General features: G+C 33.6%; 1 protein-coding gene across 9 annotated transcripts; it reads left to right on the forward strand.

The window, feature by feature from the left end:
- The first annotated feature begins 2,514 nt into the window (after positions 1-2,514).
- Positions 2,515-20,996, forward strand: LOC106710396 (glutamate-gated chloride channel). Of its 9 annotated transcripts, none has more exons than XM_045682082.1 (11): positions 2,515-2,647; positions 8,527-8,601; positions 10,274-10,386; positions 14,751-14,821; positions 17,555-17,624; positions 17,958-18,194; positions 18,840-18,974; positions 19,341-19,493; positions 19,844-20,118; positions 20,468-20,649; positions 20,842-20,996. In XM_045682082.1, the coding sequence occupies exons 2-11, from the start codon at positions 8,534-8,536 to the stop codon at positions 20,879-20,881; spliced, it is 1,344 nt and encodes a 447-aa protein (XP_045538038.1). In that variant the 5' UTR covers positions 2,515-2,647; positions 8,527-8,533; the 3' UTR covers positions 20,882-20,996. The 9 variants fall into 9 exon arrangements, with proteins under 9 accessions (XP_045538038.1, XP_045538042.1, XP_045538039.1 ...); XM_045682086.1 differs by lacking the exon at positions 2,515-2,647 and adding an exon at positions 4,499-4,823 and having other exon boundaries at positions 20,471-20,649; XM_045682083.1 differs by lacking the exon at positions 2,515-2,647 and adding an exon at positions 4,499-4,654.
- The last annotated feature ends 331 nt before the right edge of the window (positions 20,997-21,327 follow it).

The following is a 21,327-nucleotide window of genomic DNA, read 5'->3' on the forward strand; positions in this document are numbered from 1 at the left end:
CACATGTCAAACTTGTCACAGAGCGGTCACGTTGGCAACTAACACGTGACTGTCGTATCACCATGTCATTGTCATTTACAGAACATTCTATTAAGATGACGGATAGATATAATTTATAACTTTACAAATATAACTTCAAATTGAAGAAACTTTCTGGGGCAGTTTGACTTTAATAACAATAATACATCTCACGCCTGTAATACAGTTTGGTAGGCAAAGACTACGGACTCCATTTGCCTCTCGAATCTTCCACTTTCCTATATCCTTAATACCGTTTAAACTACACATATGTATTCATAGTCAAAATATTCGTTTGTTAGACGAGAATACGTAAAATTTTGTTTGTTAAAAAATGATTAATTTAATAATTAATTTAACTAAAATTAAAAAATAAAAAACTTGAGAGGTGTCAAGGGACACCCGGATGGAACGAAGTTCCTTTCGATTAATTAGTGAAGGAACCAATGTTTATTCTATGAATAAAAAACTTAAGTCTTCACAAGAAGTACATTTTAATTCTATGAATTTTCGTTATATATTGTCACGTCGTTGCCATGGTGAAGTAGCGCTCATTCGTTGTTAACATACTTACTATAGCAAAAAGTGTCGTGACAACTTGTCGTAAGAATTTTTTCCGTCTAGCCCCCTTTCACAACGCGCGATAAGGAACTTCGTTCCAATAAATAATTTAAATAAAAGTAAAAAAAATATTTACATCGTATAATTAAAAAATTCCAAAAATGTCCGACTGAACTCGAGGACACCCTATCAAAAACTTTATTCCATTAAAAGCTAAAGTTGTGGTTTATTAAATGACAAGTTTAAGTTGGATGCCAACCTTGTAGATCCTTTTGAGATATTAATTTTGTAGCGGCACGTGGAAACATTTCAAAACATTTCTTTTTATACGATACGAGCTTTAAGGAAAATTAATTAAAGATCTTCTAATGTTTCCTTTTAACTTCGGTCACGTGAAATTATTTTTTTGCTTTCCAATTATTGAATCCTTATAATTTCTTTTAGGGAAAAATATTTCAATATTCGTAAAAATCTAATTTTCTATATGAAAATGGGTGTTGATTCTGGAATCATTATAATTTCTTATAATGTTATTGAGACATTTTTCAGTGAGTTATCACTGCCAAAAACCCCTACATGAATATACAACTCAGTTATTTTCAACGTTGCGAACAGACAATTTGTTGTGCGATTGTTTCGGCTGAAATTTACGCTTATTAAATACCTATGCAGCCACAGGAGTATTAAATTAAAAAATTAAAAACTTTTTAAAAAAGTTCCAAAAAATATTTTTTGTCTTTTTCTTGTTGTATCTCTTATATCTTCTTCGCTTGCATTTAATTAATGAAATTAAATAAATAAATTCTCTATATATATATTAATAAGATTGCAGAGTGTATATGTAATACAGAGAAAAAACTTCATTCATTCATTCATTCGTACATGCTGTAGTTACGTTACATAACGAAAAACATTTTTTTTTAATTTCTTTGTCTGTTCGTGTGGCTTTCTATCCGGAACGGTTGGACCGATTTTGACGGGACTTTAACCGGAAGGTAACTGATGCACCCGAGCATATAGCTATTACCTTTTGCCAGCAATCTATATGTATAAAAGAAAGTCGTGTTAGTTAGACTAATTATAACTCAAGAATGGCTGAATCGATTTGACTGAAAATTGGTGGGGAGGTAGCTTAGAACTAGGAGACGGACATAGGAACTTTTTTATCTTGTGTTCAGTTTTTTTACTCCGCGCGGACGGAGTCGCGGGTAAAAACTAGTATTATATAATTTGTACCACATAATTTTTTACAATAAAAATGTTATTTATTTAAGATGAAATTGTGAAGTCTTAGATCAAGGTGTGACGTGACGAAAAACTATATCATTATAAACAGTAGAAATAAGGAAAGTTGGACAGTATCTGTGCACTAGTTTCTGTAAAGAGGGCAATGGAAATGTTATGTAGGTATTATAATTTAGTTTTTTTTTTTAACACAATCGTTACCTGGGATAGGAACAGCGGTGCTGGCGCTAAGGACGTTAGGCGGCTGATTGCAGGTAGTTATGTCCTTTGGTGACGAGTGGAGTTAGGGCGGGGCGGCGACAGTTTTGGGCGGGCGGCGTACATTGCGCTTTTAAAATATACCAACTAGTTGTTTCTTAGAAATTAAACTTTGTAAAATTAAAAGTAACTTTTAAATATGTAAAACTAATTTAAATTATTAAAATAAACATATTATTTAAGGAGATAGAGTAAATTATAATCGTCAATTATTCAGGATCTTATTTTAAAAGTTTAAAAACTAACAAGTTACAAAACAAGCAATGTATGCTAGCTTATGAAAGCCTCTCCCTGGATTCCTGGTACAGCTCCTGGCTCTGGGTCCGGAGGCTGCGCGATCTCTCGATCAATAGAGGCTCCCCCGCGCCTTCCTCGCCGCCCCCGCGCCCCCCGACCTCCCCTCCCGGGCTAGTACAGCATCCGCAGCCGTTAGATACGCATAAACTCATCAGTTCCTCTTAATTTATTTATAAAACACCTGAATAATATATTCATTAAGGTGTATAAAGGCGATATTAATACGCGAACACTCCAGAACTTTCCTGGAGATGGGATTTTGCTGAAGGTAAGTAATTTGTTGTATTGATTTACTGTTTGCGGATAATTTGAGCGTTTAATTGATATCAATCGATTAAGTACAGAACTTGTCCTAGATGTAACAACGTAAAAATATTCTTCTTTGTAAAAAAAAAGTTATTGTTCAAAAGATTAGTGAACATTTTCACGTTGTATAATACAGATGCTTTTAACTTGTCGATCTCTGTGTATCTCAGTTCATTAAACGTTGATATTTCTTAAAATTTGCTCTGTTATCAATGTTAAATGTTTTCTAATATATCATACGACCTTTACGTTAGCCTTGAGGTCTATTTGTAAAAACGTCAACCTTTTTAGAGGTCTGAAATCATTACAAATGTAGAAGGTTAAAAGTTGCTTTTGAAACATATGACGAGAAAGAAATAAGGTTTTATAGAATAGCTTTATACAAATATTGTGGTCTTTGTATTATATGTTTTTAATTGATTTTGTATGTATTTCAAGATGAAGTTAAGAAAATAATAGACTAGCAAAATAATCAAAGATTCATCTTAATTTCAAAAATATTGTTATCATTTGTATTACATTATGTTAATAATGATTGTTTGTTTAATAAATATTTTCTTATTAAAAATATATTAAAGTATAGCCTGTTTTGTGTGACAATTGTACAAACTTCAATTAACACTTTTATCAATACAGCCATGTCAATCTGTTTTTATTTAAAACAAATGAACCTAAATTCAGGTTAACTATATATTAACTGTAATTTGAATAACCTGATGTTCCCACACTGGTAATTTTTAACGACCCTTATCCACTGCCCATCGTACAAAAACAGATATATATACATGAAAAAAATGTATCTATCATTCTATGTGAAGAAACCATTTGCATTGATAACTTAAATATTTAATGTTCTTAACAGAGATACAAATATGATAACACTAGATCATGTTTCATATGAAGATATCTAGGCACAAAACAATGGCTGTAAAATAGCATTGTTTGTTTTGTAAAATGTTTATAATATTGCCAGGATGCCAGGGTATCAGGGCGCCGCCCATATCTCAAATCATTTAAATGACCGCCGATCGCAATGAGCATGCGCAAACTTAATGTCAAGTGTAAAGGTGAGCCGTCATTGTGTGCAGTGGTTCCGTTGGAACCCTTTTGGGTCTACGAAAGACCCTTATGTAGCAGGGGGTTTATAGAAATGGTAAAATTTTGAGAAGCTTCTAAGAGAAAAAAGTTTGGAAATCAGTTTTTGATGGAGATTTGTTGGAGAATGGAGTTTTCAGTTCCTCACTTCACATCGCTTTTTACATTACATTCGTTCTTGAAGACAATGTGATCCAAATATTATTTTATGGCTAGTTTCATTGTCTACTTGTTACTTCGCGTGTTCCGTTTCATTCAGCAGAGCTCGCACAATTTGACGGTTCATTGTAACATGGAAAAATTTCTTATAATTTCATTGGTTTTTTTATTCTCTCTAGAAATATAAATTAAAAGCACAGTTTCTGTGTTACATAGTCTGAAGCAAAATTAATAAAGTAAATGCTGTTCTAAGATTGAATCAGTTAAATTTCAATCACTAAAGAATTTTCTTTGAAATGAAAATCAGATCATTTTTATATATTGAACATATATTTATTATTTCGCAAGGTATAGAAATATATATTTTATTTACATTACATGCAATCAGTAAATGTATGAAAAATATTGAAATTAATAGCTTTGCGTCGTAACAAAATGTTGATCGATGTTGACTCTTGTTGGCACGGGCTACGGGCGAAGTCAAAAAGCGCGCGATACACGCCCTGTCAATTTGACAGCTACAATGTTTTACATCGGTCAAAGGTGATAACGCATTCAGCCGCGCAGCTGCAACGATCCGTAGCTTCGCGTGGCTGTGATCCGCTCATTCCATGGCTCAGTCGCTCAGTCGGTCTCTGGTCGTCTGCGAAAGCGGTCGCCATAGTCATAAATAATTTAAATTGAATTACGAAGACAATTATATACTATTACTATAGTCAGTGAGATATTTAAGTGTATAAATTAATTTTCAGTGAAGTCGCTAAGTGCATTTGGCAAGCGTTCTGTGCGTTTGTTATTTATAAGCTATATTTTAGGACAGTGATAGTACTTTTGAAATTACGCGCCTGCATTCTTGTCAACCTTGTTGAAAGTTTATTTAAAGGGTGAGCTGTTTAGTTGAAATAATTGTTTTATTTGAAATATTGCTTATTAAGAATTCATGCTTGTTTTAAAATCTATTGTAATAACTTTAAACCATTTAAGATATGTAGGTTAGAGCTAAGTGAATGTTGAAGTCGTTATTACATTTTTTTTATTGCTAAAAATATTTTCTATATTTTAATTAGATATACACATCTGGGAAAATTGATTTAATATTTTATTTAAATATTAATTACTGAAAATTTCAAGTCACTTATAGAAACTTAAATGCATTTTTGGTATCGTAGCTCCTATACGCGTTTCGTAGCTCGGATTCATCACAGCTGATAACTTTATCCCAGTTTCAAAAGAATAATTTTATACATATGATTAAAATTATATTAAGTAGCTTATATGTTCTTACAGATAATGTTTTACATCTGTGAAAATTTTTATCGAGATGCATTGAGCCGTTCCGGAGCCTTCAAACAAACATCCATCCATCTAAACATTCGCATTTATTATATTAGTAGGAAGTAAGATGTAAAGTCCGCTTCACATTGTAGAGTTAAATCTTACAAGACTGAAAATTGTTCAGTTTCACTGACATATAAAATTTTGCGTTAGTTTGATCTGTTCAGTTAAAACTGAAGGTGTGTGGGTGGCTGAAGGTGGCTTTTAGTATATTGCTTTTATCATCTAGCTTTAAACTATGAATATTATTAAACCAGTTAACAATACCCCAGACATCAGTAACTATTTAAATGAATTTTGCGTACAACATTGAACTAATTAGTATAGAAATAGAAATCTGCTATTTGAGTAGCTCAGCTTATTGAATGAGGGTTGGCAGAGACCCAAATCGTATTACAAGTATTGACGAAAATTAGAACAATGGACATTTTTTTCAATTTTTTTTTGAACAGGCACAGGTATGAAATTAATTTTTTTAGGTATTACGATAGCTTGAATATGCATATTAGGAAATATAACTGTTTAAAATGTGCGTGTGACGTATCTTTGATATGTCGTGAATTCTAGTGTTTCTCTCGTATAATAAAATATATCAAGAGTTATTTATCTCGCATATTATAAATATGTTTTCATCATAAGCAAGTCAACAAATGCTATTACATAGGTAAATATATTGTAAACTATATCACAGTCTGGATGGAACGGAAATTGATTCCCGGCCAATTAATGTACGCCTCAGTAAACTTACATCATATTACCGAGACTAGGGTGTCTCTAAGGTACGTTTCTGGGGGACACTTTGCAATTACCAAAGTACACTTTAAAATAAAAATGAACTGAACATACAACACAGAAGTGAACCCTATTTTAAACAATACGAATAGACCGATCTCTTACAGGAATAAATTAAGGATTTCCTACAGTTAATTGTCAATTTAGACAAGAAGACGAGACTCAATAGGAAAGAATAAATTCAAAAATAAAGCTTATTTTTTTGTAAAGAAGAGCGAACGTCTAATTGGAGAATGCCTATGTTTAGTACAGAGTGACTGCAGTTTGAAATGAAAACTGTGTTATCAGTTCCATATTATTCACAAAACATGGTCACCGTAGTCAGGGCACGCTAATTTGTTTACATCCGCCAATTCCCAGCCCCGACCTCCCTCAGGGCGCTGATTCAATTTTCGCGTGATAGTCACGCTTATGCAAATATGATGTGGTTAGTTTTCTAACTTTATAACTTAAATAGTACTACGCAATGGTATGTTATATGTATTTAACTTATTTTACTGAGAGAAGTTATTTCCTGTTTATATGGAAGAGAAAAATTTCTCAACCCTCAAAAAAAATGATTAAATTTAGGAAAATTGTCGTAAAATATTTGTACAATGAAAAAGGAAATTATTTTTTTTTGAAATGAGTAAAAGTATAGCGAAATAAAAGAAATCCGGATGAGATTTAAGATGTAACCCGGCTATGGACTTAAAGCGTTCCATTTTTGTGTAATCAGTCACAGTTGTAGATCAAAGAGCATTTGGTTTGTTGTCCGCGTCATTTGGTGGCGCTGCGATCTCTGGTTGACAGGGTTCCCGCCAAGACCCTTTGTGTTTTTTTAATTAAATTTTTTAAAAGGCACGAGTTTGTGTATTATAAGTCCAGTATTCATCCTTTAAAATATTAAATATAAATACACATAAAACTTTATTTTGTATACACAGCCATAGTCGTTAATGGTTAAAGTTTATCTCATTAAAAATTTACTGAACACATTGTGTTACACATAAAAGTAAACAAATTTAATTATAGAGCTAGCAACTCATTTCCTAAGCGACCGCGTTAGGAAATGAGTCGGCAACCATTATAATAGAGCTTTGAACGAAAATTTGGTAGCGTGGAGCTTACCCTGTGCGTTCTTTGTTACCTTTAATTATCAAATACTAGCTTTTACCCGCGACTCCGTCCGCGCGGATTATAAAATAGAAAACGGGGTAAAAATTATCCTATGTCCTTTTCCTGGTTCTAAGCTACCTGGCCACCAATTTTCAGTCAAATCGATTCAGCCGTTCTTGAGTTATAAATAGTGCAACTAACACGACTTTCTTTTATATATATAGATAGTGTGCCCTTTCACTAGGGATTAATATTGTAATGACATTAGTTGTCATTACCTAACAAAGCACTTAAAACATAGTACAAAACATAATCTTTTATAACCACGTAAACTTCCATAATTATCTATCACCGGCGTATATTAATTAAAACATCTTTTTAATTAAACAGAGTCTAACTATTTTTTGGAGTAATATAGTAAATATCTGGATGGTAGAGTGACAAAAATAAGGTCTCCCTGTGGAGTAATAATTCAATGTATTACTGTTATTTACGGAGACGCATATTTAAACAGAACAAAGGACACGCGTGGACTACAAAAGGCATAAGCTGTGACCTTTCAGAGGCCGAATTTAATATTTATTATATAGACATTTGGACCTGACATTTCATAGCTTTCCGAATCACTGAAAATTTTATGATGATTGAGATTTTATACTTTATTAGATCACTAGCTGTCGCCCGCAACTCCGTCTGCGCGGATTTAAAAAAAACCTAATTAGTAGCCTATGTGTTCTTCCAGACTACGCTCTACATTTGTGCCAAATTTGATCTGTTGAGTTGTTACCTTGTGTTGGAAATACCTTCAATAAACATCCATCCATCTAAAAATTCGCATTTATAATATTAGTAAGATTTGTAACTAAAGTCTGTTATCAATATTGTTATTTTTATTTACTACAGTCGCCAATAATTATTGGAAATAGCTCACCCGAAAGTGGGGCATATCGACGGTAACCTTTTGTACATTTTCATTAAAAATAAATAACATCCAGTGCCGTGTCCGCTCGCCGCCATTTTGAAATATCTAATTATAAAATAAACATACAGTTTGCTTGATTATTATCACTGAAATGAACAAATCTTTTGTCATAAATATAAAGAGAAATAAAGCTAAATGAAGTGAAGAAATAAAAGTGTCGAGGCTCTTTCCCTCTGTTTCTTATTTTTTATTGTGAGAGATAGAAAGAGTTTTATCTTTCACACCTTAGTTGTGGTTTTATCCTTAATGAGTTATATAAATTTTGTCTAAATCCTGACTAGCCTAAACTACCCGATGACAATATTTCACGAGGACGAAGCCGCGGGAACAGCTAGTCATAATATATGTACCATACATTATATTATACGTTTTGTTCGCAGACGGAGGATGGACATCCGCCGGCCAACATGTGCCCTCGCTGTACTTCTCGTCTTCTGTTTGACAGAACTTGCACAGTAAGTCAATATTATTTTTTGTTTAAAGTTTAGTAGGAAGAAATAATTAGAGCCACGAGAATGAAAAGACTGAGTTCGGGCACCTTTAATTATTTAAGTTTTTTTTATTACTCATTTTGATTTATTTTTTGGACACTAATTTACACGCAGTGCGTAAACTCTTCTGTATTTAAAACTAGCTTTTACCCGCGACTCCGTCCGCGCGGAATAAAAAATAGAAAACGGGGTAAAAATTATCCTATGTCCGTTTCCTGGTTCTAAGCTACCTGCCCACCAATTTTCAGTCAAATCGATTCAGCCGTTCTTGAGTTATAAATAGTGTAACTAACACGACTTTCTTTTATATATATAAGAAGATAATAAAATTCAAATATCAAATGACCAAAACTAATTAAAAATAATTGGCCTTTTATAAATGTAGTGGCCAGTTTTATAAAAAAATACATTTCTCATTGAATGAACATCGTAAAGTACTGGCAACAAACAAAGTCTGAAATGCCACTTTTAACGTTTTCATTTTGTAGAGTAAATAAATATATTTTTTTATTTCGAAAGCCAGCTTGTATTTTGAAGTTTGCAGTTAATATAATTAGCATAAGAGCTCTCTTTGAACTGACGCTGGGACTTAATTTAAAAAAGTCTTTTAAAAATTGGAGCAAGATTTAACGTTGTTAAGGAAAAATCATATTTTAATTGTTATTATTTTTCACAAATAATTATACAGGGAAAAGGGAATTTTTTAATTCAGAAATATTTTTTTGCGCACTGTATAATTAAACTTCTACTGTAGTCCAATGAATTATTTGGCACCAAAATAAAATGTCAAACTGAAGCTCTACTCTATGATGCAAAGGAATGTCTTTTTTTCTCCGACTGTAAGAGTAATATATTATTTAAGATATACATAAATCGTTTGAATAATTGATGTCGTGACATTTATTATGGTTAATTTAAGAATTTAAAGGTTGTCTGTACGATTTCCACTGTATAACAACTTGTATAAAACATTTGTCATACAACAGTTGTTGTCGTTCCTCCAAATTTTTGGTATAAACTAGTACTGCGTTTTAAAACAGTTGTTTAATATCACGGTAAATTATTTGGGTTTAAATTTTGATGTTGAATTAATGTGAATGATAAAGATTTTATAAAAAAAATTAATTACACTACAAAAAAGTAGGTTGTATTTTTACGTTCCTTAATAGGTAAAGTATGGTTGTAATATTATAAACAAAAATCTTATTTGTAACGTAATTAGATAATAACAAGATGCGATATTACCCGTACAAATATTGTACTTCTAAACATAATATAGTGAATTAAATTCCTTGTCACTATTCGGACAGAGATATATTTAGCGAAACTATGAACACGTGTTGAAATGATAAAATAGCATTCCACATACTTACAATTTCATAACAAACATATCTATTTTTAATACCTTTATTTATAGCAAATTGTTTGGTTGAAAATACCTAAGCCGACAAACGAGTAATTTATATTAATCTTATATATTCATTTTCAAACTATGTCTGTTCAAATATCTTTGCGACCCAAGGTCATTCCTGTACGCCCCGCTACACCTAACATTGTATTCTGCGCAGCGACTCACGCCAAGTTAAGAGCCGCCAAGATATCAGAAAACATTTATACAAGATTGGTTTCCTTGCAGATGCATGAACGCAAAGATAAACTTCAGGGAGAAGGAGAAACAGATCCTCGACCAGATCCTGGGTCCTGGCCGCTACGACGCTCGCATCCGACCTTCCGGCATCAATGGAACTGGTAAGTCACATTTATACCAATAAATAAATAAAATAACTATTAAAATATGAATAAGCGGTTCGTCGTATTTAAGATCATATAATGAGTAAATTTAATACTCCTAAATAGTAAGTTAATTTATACGTATGGCAACATTTTAAGTAACCAAGATGGCGAACTTTTACTTTCGCTGTCAAAATTAAATTATTAATTTCAAATGTGCGTTTAAATAGTGCTATGAAAGTACCATAATATAAATTGTGATATTTTACTCACTTGTAAATAAAAGACGCTTTTATTCACAGCCAGGTTACAAATCTATTTATCACTGATGTTATTGTAAATACAAATTAAATGCTTTGAGAACAATCGTAAAACACAAATGATCACACCATGGATATAAAACCTATATATGGATAGTTTCATACAAATTAGATGTACGATTCGAGAGAAGATTTTCGAAATCGAAATGTCATTAGTTTGCGTGATGCAAAAGTATAACAGTGTAATGAAAAACTATTCGAAAATGCAGAAATTTAAAGTAAAGTATTCTAAAACGTTAAAACGTTAGTTATTGTTATCATATTTATAAAAAAAAAAGAGAAAACCAAAACATTTTTTTAACAAACACGATATTGTTTTTTTTATAAAATTACTAATTTGTGTTTTAAAAATGTTAGACTATTAATATTTATTTCTCGCCTCTTTTGTGTCGATTATTAGATCTATAGTTTATATCTATGGATCACACGTAATAAATATTTAAATTACTCATGATAATACGAAGTATTTATCTTGTTTAAAAAAAGATAACTCATTTAACTTTACAGATTCGAAAGTATAAAGAATATATAAAGAAGTATAAAGTATAAAGAAATGAATTTCTTTGTTAAAATAATGTTCGTATGTATCAAAATTTGAGGTGAACATATTTTTATAATAAAGGAAAGTATTACCAACAGGTACAATAAAGAAATAAATATTCTTTATATAGTTTGTAATTTTCATCAAAACGTATAAGTAATGATTGGTCGAGGAAAAATAAGCCAAGGTTACTTTTTTTGCCTCCCATTTCGCACATCATCAATAAACTATTGTTAGAGTTAAGTAAAAAATTGACTTACGCCTTGGCACGGAACGACCAATTTGGTTTAGTGGGTCTTAGCCGAGTTACAATTGAATAAAGTGTTTTGTGCCTGTCCGCAACAATATTTTTTAACTATGAATTTTGATTTCTCAGTCTTACTTGGAAGTCTTCAATTTGAACCATGTAAAGGTGAACAGATGTAATGTTCTGTGTTGTTTCCACTTATTTGTTATAAAATTAAAGGCTCAAAAGAAAATTGGAGATCGATAATGGTTTTACAGTCATGGAAACTGAACTTAAGATGTCTGGCCTCAATTGTTGATTTATTTCTAACCGATAATTGTATTAATTATATTTTAAACATTTTTAACAGTGAAAAAACAGTATACCTAAAAACATATGATTGACCCGCTAAAAAAATCTACAGAATAAAAATAAATACTTACCATAGACTACCATAGATTACGCTAAATGACATAATTTTTGTTTAAAACGTATTTCATGTTATTTTTTGATTTAGTTCGTAAGGGTTTTTGAAATATTTCGACAGATGGTCCTGCTGTAGTAAATATAAACCTGTTCGTCAGAAGTATTACCACCATAAGCGACATAAAGATGGTTAGTACACTCAGGAGTCAAACGATTCAGATAGGTAGACGTACGACGTTCTTACAGCTTTCGGAGGAGTGACCATCGACAATAGTTCATTTTTTAGAGTTTTAAAAATATTTTTAATATGGCAATGAAAAAGTGAGCTGTTGTTTTTAGATGGCGCGAAAACTCCCTCCCATGTGCTCGATTTATTAACACTAGTGACAGGAGTTTGGTAATAGGAGATTTGAAAACGAAATTATAATTTAACATGATCGAACGTTTGAATACACGGAAAATCATGATTGGCGTATAGTTGTGGCTCTTGGAAGTAACTAAATGTTAATTTGTCACTATAGTTAATATATTAATCAACATTGTAGTAAAACCGTAGGAATTTAAATGTCTCCCGTTGTTTTATTTTGCCTAAGCGATTGTGCGTTCTCGAACTTTTAAGACGTAATTCGTATTCATTTGACATATCTCAAAATGTTGCCAGTTTACAAAATTAAAATTTGTACGAAATTTTACGCCTTAAAAGTTGAAATGTGTGTTTCTAGTGACCACGTGTTTCGGCCTGGGTGGATTTAAATTAAATAGAATCACCGCTCGAGTGCGGATGTTAATAAATTACATGACTTTAGATTCTTTATTCTCAACTACGTTCATAATTGCAATTTAAGATTCTCACACAAAAGTGAAAACTATTTCATTCCTACAATAATTTGATAACTTTAAAACAATACTTCTGTAATGTTAAACATATAAAATAATTATTAATTCGAGGTATCATAGAAGAATCTAATCGACTCCATCATAAAAGGTAGAATAGCAACTAATCGAAAAGGTCTGAGCACGACAATAGCTTCTGTCGTTCAAATTAGTCAGCAAAAAGCTGATGCAGTGCTATTAAAAAATCGATACTGATTGTGGCACGCTATCCAAACGATTTGATCTCTTTTGATTGCTGTGATAGCAGGAATAATAACAAACTATTTATAACTTCATACATTCAACAAAACATGTCGGACAATAACCCAATTCCAAGCTCTTTTTATGGTCTTACACAATTCAAATATATAACGAGATTTTTTTTTTCATCAATTCTTAGTTACAAGCTGACAAGATCTGTCGATGTTTTTAATGTTGAATTTTTTTGATTGTTTATTTTAAACTATTTTTTCAAAGATTATTTTTAAACGAATTTTCCAAAATTTGTTCTCTGTTAAGTAATCATTTCGCTACACATATTGTATTTTTTCTTTTAAAATTGACTCTTCGTATAATTAAGGGATTTGTAAAAAGCAAATATAATTAAAATTATTAAAGGATTATATTTTTTTAAATTGCCTCAAATTAATTAGAGAATTAAATAGTTACTAATTTTTTTTTCGTTTTTTAAAAATATAAGAATAAAATTATAAAGAAGCATTTGAATTCAATTTTATCTTTGTTACTTTTCTTCGATTATTTAAAAATTTTAACTAAAATAGAGTTTTAACCACACCTATTTATTAAAAAATTTGTCAACACCGCCTTAAGACGGAAATCATTTCTGTACATTTTCTTTAAATGATAGCACAATTAACATTCGGATACAAAAGTATCGGTTTGTATTTGATATTCAAATGACCTTTAAGGTGTACACTAACACAAATTCCTTAAACAAGTCAAGTTTTTTGTTTAATTTCAATACCGAACCAAATTTCCTTTGCTCTTCCATCAGTGTGTCAGTTTGTGTTTAGTTTTGTTTGTGTCCGTCCATTGCCTACGTCCACACACGACGGGTGACGGTTAATAAATGCTTGAAACATAATATTTTCAGGATGAAGGTGAGTCGACCGTGTACAATCATTATTTCCAGAGACAAACCTCGCGAACCATAGAGTTGCACACGTCAACTCGTTAGGGTTTAGTTATAATTTGTAATGTAATATCAACCATATATTTTGCTTGGTACTTAGATGGGCCAGCGGTAGTGAGCGTCAATATATTTGTCAGGAGTATTTCAAAAATCGATGATGTCACAATGGTAAGTCTGCAAGTAACGACTGGACCGTGCATTAGTCTAAGTTACAGTATGACGATTTTTTTTTCTTCTTCTTTATAAAGCGGTTGCGGTTTTCTTAACAAGTCAAATGAATGGGCAATTCCCTCCTATTTGCTATGGAGAGATTTACCCGGCTGTATGTCATGATCGTTTTATATTTTATTTTTGATTTTCTTTTACTTCTTCCCTTTGGTGTTGACGACCAAAATCGTTTTTAGAATCGCGCTTTATTTGAAAGTATGACGCCCGTTATTGTGGATTGGCGGAAAAGTAATTTTAATATTCAACCGTTAGCTTTTATCACCTCAGTCGATACTGTCCGATAGTTTTTACTTCTTGCGCTCGAATATGAATTTATTTTTAATTATCATTCTTTTAGACTGCCTGCTTTTTAAAATACGAAGGGGCTTTCGATAGAGAAAGGGAATGGTTTTTTGTACTGCTTTGATTTATGAAAATAGACATCGTATTTATCTTAATAGCTCGGCTCCATTTCATCTGAAGTACTGACATTTGACATTAATTCATCAATATGCGATCCGTACTCACGACCGGTAGGAGTTTAGTTTAGAGCTAGATAAATAAATATTAGATAGGTCGTAATATTATGATGGAAATACGGTCTTGTTATTTAAAACTTGTTTTTTTCTCACAAAGGCGATGCGCCAACGTTAGTGCGTGTCAACATGTTCCTCCGATCCATCAGCAAAATAGATGATTACAAAATGGTGAGTGGCTGCACATGAAGATACGAGACAGATGTACCGGTGACATTTTTATTATAAACCAAAGTTGTATAGCTTCGTCGTTTACTTGTTGTGTTGCAATGTCAGAACTTTTGTTTATAATAAAATTGGACATTCCGTTGAAGTGGATATCTGGCAATACTTGCACTGCTAAACGTACTCAAGCTATCGTAAATGTATTTGTTGTTTTTTTTTGTTTTTTTTATTAACGTTGTTTTGTTTATATTTTCCTTTGATTTATATATTTCAGTTTGTTTAGTTTTTCACTATTGACCCTTACGACCATTTCACATCCACTTTTAAGGTGAATCTTTTTATATAAATATTTAAAAGTGGTTGACAAGGCGGTGCGGTGCCCTGGTGCCCTATTTACCGTTTAAACGATTTTCTTTATATTGATATTTCATAGTCTTTGGATGATACAAAGAAGAGATTATTCTAAAACAATTAGACCGTTATTTTTTTCAAATTTCAGTTTTTAAAATTACTTAAAATACTTATTTATTTTATGTTTATTTACTTGAAAAGCACTTAACAGCAAACGTTACCTGTAAAAACACGCGATGGATTATTGGTACAATGTATATAGCACAAAAATAACACCAACGGCTTAGATATTGGCAGCACCTGAAGTGTAGACGAAACAAAATTTTCTTACGTATTTACTTCCGGCGCTACGACGCGCTACGGCCCGCTACGGCGCGCTACGGTGCGCTAAGGCGTCCCATAAGCCTTGCTTAGTGTAGGCGCGCGGCCCGCACCACATCATCTCATATTATATTATGTTTCGTATTTTAATTTCCCTGTCATGCTTCCTTTTTCTGTCACGCATTAATTTCATTGAGGAGTTTTTGTTATTTTGTGAATTATAAAAACTATTTTGGTCGTGTTCGTTGATTGTAACGATGTCGATATTGTCTTGTTCATGTGAATTTGTGTTGTGTATAAATATATATATATATATCTATATATCGGGTGAAAGCGTCCGCACTCGGCTTGGTGCTTCGCGGTGGGCCACCTGACCGCAATATGTGATCCCAGACGCTAGTAGTAGTCCTAGCTAGTTGTGACTTACGGCTCTGCATGCCGGTACTAAGCATTCCACCGACGAATGCGACACACGGTGAGTTCTTTGTCGAGTTACGCTTTACTAGACGAAGTGCATCGCGCGCATGGTCTTGCTTTATCGATTAATCGATACTATATCGATATCTCGAATCAATCTTGGCTTTTGGAATCGATTTCGAACGGTATATTGGAACATATAATTCGAATTAGGTTAAAATTCATATTGATTTTTTTAAATGTATTATACACACTTCTATCTTCATATATAGATAATCAAATGTTACACTTCACCTAACTGTTAAATTCACATGCACTTTAGTGTTATCTATCATATTATCAAAACATTGCACTCAACATCCACTCGGCCATTAATTCAGTCCGACATAAATTGAACCCCCGCCATCTATTGGCATTGTTCCAAAACAAGCGATCATTTCAATAATGAACCTGTCGACATTCATCACTCCTTCCTGTTTGATGTTACTCAAAAGAAATTAATATTATATCTTGTAAATTAATAATTTTATTTATTAATCGAACTACTCGTATTAACGAATAATCAATTTATGTCGAAATATAAATATATTTTTACATTCGTATTGATTTATTGTTTTATTTATGTTTTCGAAGTATATTGTTTCATACCTAAAAAAAATTATGACACTCTGTATAACTAAATGGTGGCAATAATAAAAAAGAAGTTTTTTTGACATCATAAGGTGACATACGAGTAACCGACCACCGCACATAAACATCCGCAATTGCAAATAAGTTGCCTACGTTATTTCCTTTTACTATCTGTCCCCTTACTCCGTCCACTTCCCCGTTCCATCGTTTCTCTGAAATGAAATTTATGTTGAATGTTGAAATGTTCATAGCCTTTTCATTGTATTGTACCATAAAATGTATTATAGAAAATAAGCATAACCTGAAGTTATAAAGTCACATATGGATATTCCTTTTTTCATATTTTTGTCCTTTCCAAAAGCTAAATTTAGTTGAATTGAATCGAGACATCGTTTGTATTTCGATCGTGGCTTGTTCTTTTTCTTTTTAAATGTTACCTTAATTCATTTGACTTGCTCTCTTGATGTCGAGGGATCGATGGTACATTTGCGCTGATATCAAATATTAAATTAAAAGTTTAAATGGATACGCTGAACCTTCGACACCATTCTAGATGTTAGAATTAAGCTTAGACACAATCTGTAGTCATTACTCTTATTGTCATGACAATATGACTCTTAATGTCATGATAATTTATACTCTCATTGTCATGAGTTAAAAACCGTAAAATATAGTTTACAAAAATAAAAAGAACTGCTAAGATAGTTGTGAACTTAAGCATTATTTAATCTCATTGTAAAACTGCTAAAAATCGTAATGATATTGTTGAAAAAAAAATAGAAAATTCAATTTGATAATTCATTCCTTTTAATGGCTTTTTAGAAATTTTGCTAAAAATAAAGCTTTTCAATTAAATTTAAATAACAAACAGTTTTAGATGAAATAACTAGAAAGTAGTGTTGGGACGTTATTCAAATTTAAATCGATGTGAATAAATAAAAAATAAGTTAGATTTAAAATTTGAATAAGAGTCCTATATTTAATTTAAAACAAACACCTTTAATATTGTAACGTTTTCAGGAATATTCAGTTCAGTTGACGTTCAGGGAACAATGGTTGGACGAAAGGCTGAAATTTAATAATTTAGGAGGTCAGTAACATTACAATAGATACGCTACTATATTTAAAATAATTGTAAAAACATGCCCCAAAGTTATAAGTTTTTTATTGCAAAACAACAAGAATAAAAGACACGACGACAATATGTTTCTATACTTTTTGGCAGTGGAAACCTTCCTTACTGTAATAAGATAGACAGGCGCATACATCATACATAACAGACGCATACAATATGTTGAAGAAATCATAGAATAAATTCAAAGAAACTATGGTCGTACGCTCTGGAATCTAGGACTTTTGAGCCAATCATTTATTTTTAATATATTTTACTTTCAACTGTACTAAGTTTATATCTCTCCGTTAGGACGTCTCAAGTACCTGACCCTGACGGAGGCGAACAGAGTATGGATGCCGGATCTGTTCTTCTCTAACGAGAAAGAAGGTCACTTTCACAATATCATCATGCCGAACGTGTATATCCGCATCTTCCCCAACGGAAACGTGCTGTACAGCATCCGGATCTCGCTGACACTCTCTTGTCCTATGAACCTCAAGCTGTACCCTCTCGATAAGCAGACCTGCTCCCTCAGGATGGCCAGCTGTGAGTATTATATCATATATTTTGCAGAAGTAGAGAGCAGCAGAAAACAACAAAGATATTAACGGTTCTTCTACGCATACATCGGCCGAACCTATTAATCAATTCATTAATTTAATTCCAAGGTTAACAAAGAATAGAACTAATGTATAGACCGATAAATGTTTTACTACCTTTCATACAATATTATTATTTAATAATTCATATTTAACTTAAGGATTGATTATTGGGTTTGGCCGTAATTTGCCAGTTCTTTAAATATATAGAGGTGTTAAAAGAATAGCAATGTTTATTATTTTAAAAAACACACATAGCCGAACAAATTCAAGGTAAAATTTGCTTACTTTAACGATTTCAATTTAGATTCTGTGCTAATGTGTAAGTAGATCAGTTTTTATTTTTGGATCATAAACAATGTTGCCATGTATTTTGAATTTTACCACATTATTGGTGATTTAACAAGCTATTTATTCGATTAGATTTGTTTGCTATAATGTTTTAAAGTAACATAAAAGTGACTACTGAAGCATACAATGATATGTCAATCTAGAAAAAGAAAACCATATTTGCTGAACCTACAAAGAATGAGATAAGGACAAGGAGATGATGATGATCTATCAAGTGAACGTTTTGTAATAATTGCTTCAGATGGCTGGACAACTGATGATCTAGTATTCCTCTGGAAAGAAGGTGACCCAGTCCAGGTGGTGAAGAACCTGCACCTGCCTCGTTTTACCTTGGAGAAATTCTTGACTGATTATTGTAACAGCAAGACTAATACTGGTAAAAGACTTATTTAATTTCAATTCGTATATTTTTGAAGTGAAACTTCTTTATAAACGGAGCGTCTTATGATTTTTTTATCACGAAAAAGCGTAACGGCCGTTTTTTACGGTTGTTATTAATTCTCTGATTCATCGATTTTGATGATTTTTTTTTCTTTAAACGATTATAGATTTATAGGCTACCTTCTTTATTGTATTTCGTAAAGTTCATTGCTTTTGTAATGTGCAAAAGTTTTAGAATATCTGCCATAACATATAAGTCGGTTCAGAGGAAGTTACATTTCTTACAAAATGTACGAATAATCTAGGCAAATGAATATGTTTTTTTTCTGTTCTCTTCACATTAAAACATTGTGTTTCATAGGTGAATACAGTTGTTTGAAGGTGGATCTGCTGTTCAAGCGGGAGTTCAGCTACTATCTTATCCAGATCTACATACCGTGCTGCATGCTTGTCATCGTCTCCTGGGTCTCCTTCTGGCTCGACCAGGGTGCTGTGCCCGCTCGCGTCTCACTAGGTACCTTCAATACTGTCGACTTAGTTTAGAGCCAACATCAGGTTTGAGGCTCACTGTAGGACCATAGGGTCCCTAAAGATGATTAAGGACAGACACTGGCTCACCACTACCACACTGGAGCTCAGGCGCACGTCCGCTTCGTACCGCGTTCGTCACTCAACTACCCAGGGACAGCTGTCCCTTTCAGTGTGGTACATGAGACAGTGAATTGTATCTATTCCATAGACACAAACACTACACTCACTTTTAATTTTTGCCTTCATTGTTACTGCTTTACACCTAATAACCCGAGAAATGAATTTTCAAATGATAAAATCTAAGCTAATTCCTTTTTATTTCTTGCTGTCTAGGAGTAACAACGCTCCTGACCATGGCGACGCAATCGTCCGGTATCAACGCGTCCCTGCCGCCTGTCTCTTACACCAAAGCCATAGACGTGTGGACCGGCGTCTGTCTCACGTTTGTGTTCGGGGCACTACTGGAGTTTGCGCTTGTCAATTATGCGTCTCGCTCCGACATGCATCGCGAGAACTTGAAGAAGACGAGACGGGAGATGGAGGCGGCGGCCAGTATGGATGCGGCATCTGATCTGCTGGACACGGATAGCAATGCTACATTTGCTATGGTGAGCTCGAACTTGATCTGGGGATTACGTTAAAGTCTTGTTTTTGCACGTCCTTTTGTCTATTCCATTGTTACCGTCTGTAGTCCAAAACCTAGATTGTTTTTAAAGTGTAAGATGTCATTGGGTTCATATTCTTTCCCTGAGTGAATATGTATACTGTCACTCAGCAAGTTTAAATCAATAAGTATCAATTTGAACTTCTAGCTACTTCATATTGACATAGAATTTTTGAGAATAAGCTTTTTCATCCGGAAATTATGATTCAATGTGTTAAGAACAATGTAAGGTCGCCCGATATTTACGTAAAATGCAAAGTGTCCGTCCTCCCTGACTGGTCTGCAACCGACAGAAGCCGCTGATGCGCGCCGGCGTCGACTCCAAGATGCGCCAGTGCGAGATCCACATCACCAGCAAGCCCAAGAACTGCTGCCGCCTCTGGATGTCCAAGTTCCCCACGCGCTCCAAGCGGATAGATGTCATCTCCCGCATCACCTTTCCGCTCGTCTTCGCACTCTTCAACCTGGCCTATTGGTGAGAGAATTGCAGATGTAACTTGTATTATTATAGATTGTTAACCTGATATTCTAACAAACCCAAATTGTACAAGGGAAGATGAGGTGAAGGAGCAGCCTAATAATACTGCTATATAGCGGAAAGTTCTATAAGCTAATGATAACCATGTTTTGAATTGTCTCTGTCACATGTAATGTAATATATGATCAGGTCGACGTACCTATTCCGCGACGAGGACGAGGAGAAGTGATTCTCGCGCGATGCGTCGGGCGCGCCGCAGCAAGCGCGGCTCGTGGTCGCCGTGCTTGCGCCCTACGCGCTGTTCGCGGTCGCCTACTGCGTCTGTCTGCGCCCGCCGCCGCGCCCCTCCGCCCCCGCCCCCGCCACGCGCCTCACGCGCCTCACGCGCCCCACACCCCCGACACCCCCCACACTCCCTACACCTCCCACACCTCCCACACCCCCCGCACGCCTCACACGACCCACGCCGCGGTAGCCACTGAAGAAAATTACAGCTTTAATCACTCACACTTAAAATACATTATTTACAACACCGTTGGCGTCAGCGCTAAAATGTCGAAAATCAGCAAGGCAGAAAATACCAAGACTTTTAGCCTGTCCGGTAGAATATAGAGCTCAGTGATGTCTAGCCCTTCGCTCTTTCTCTCCGCACCCTCCTTGCAGCCCGCTCGTAGA

This window comes from Papilio machaon, chromosome 18 (assembly GCF_912999745.1).
Source record: "Papilio machaon chromosome 18, ilPapMach1.1, whole genome shotgun sequence".
NCBI classification, from domain to species: Eukaryota; Metazoa; Arthropoda; class Insecta; order Lepidoptera; family Papilionidae; genus Papilio; species Papilio machaon.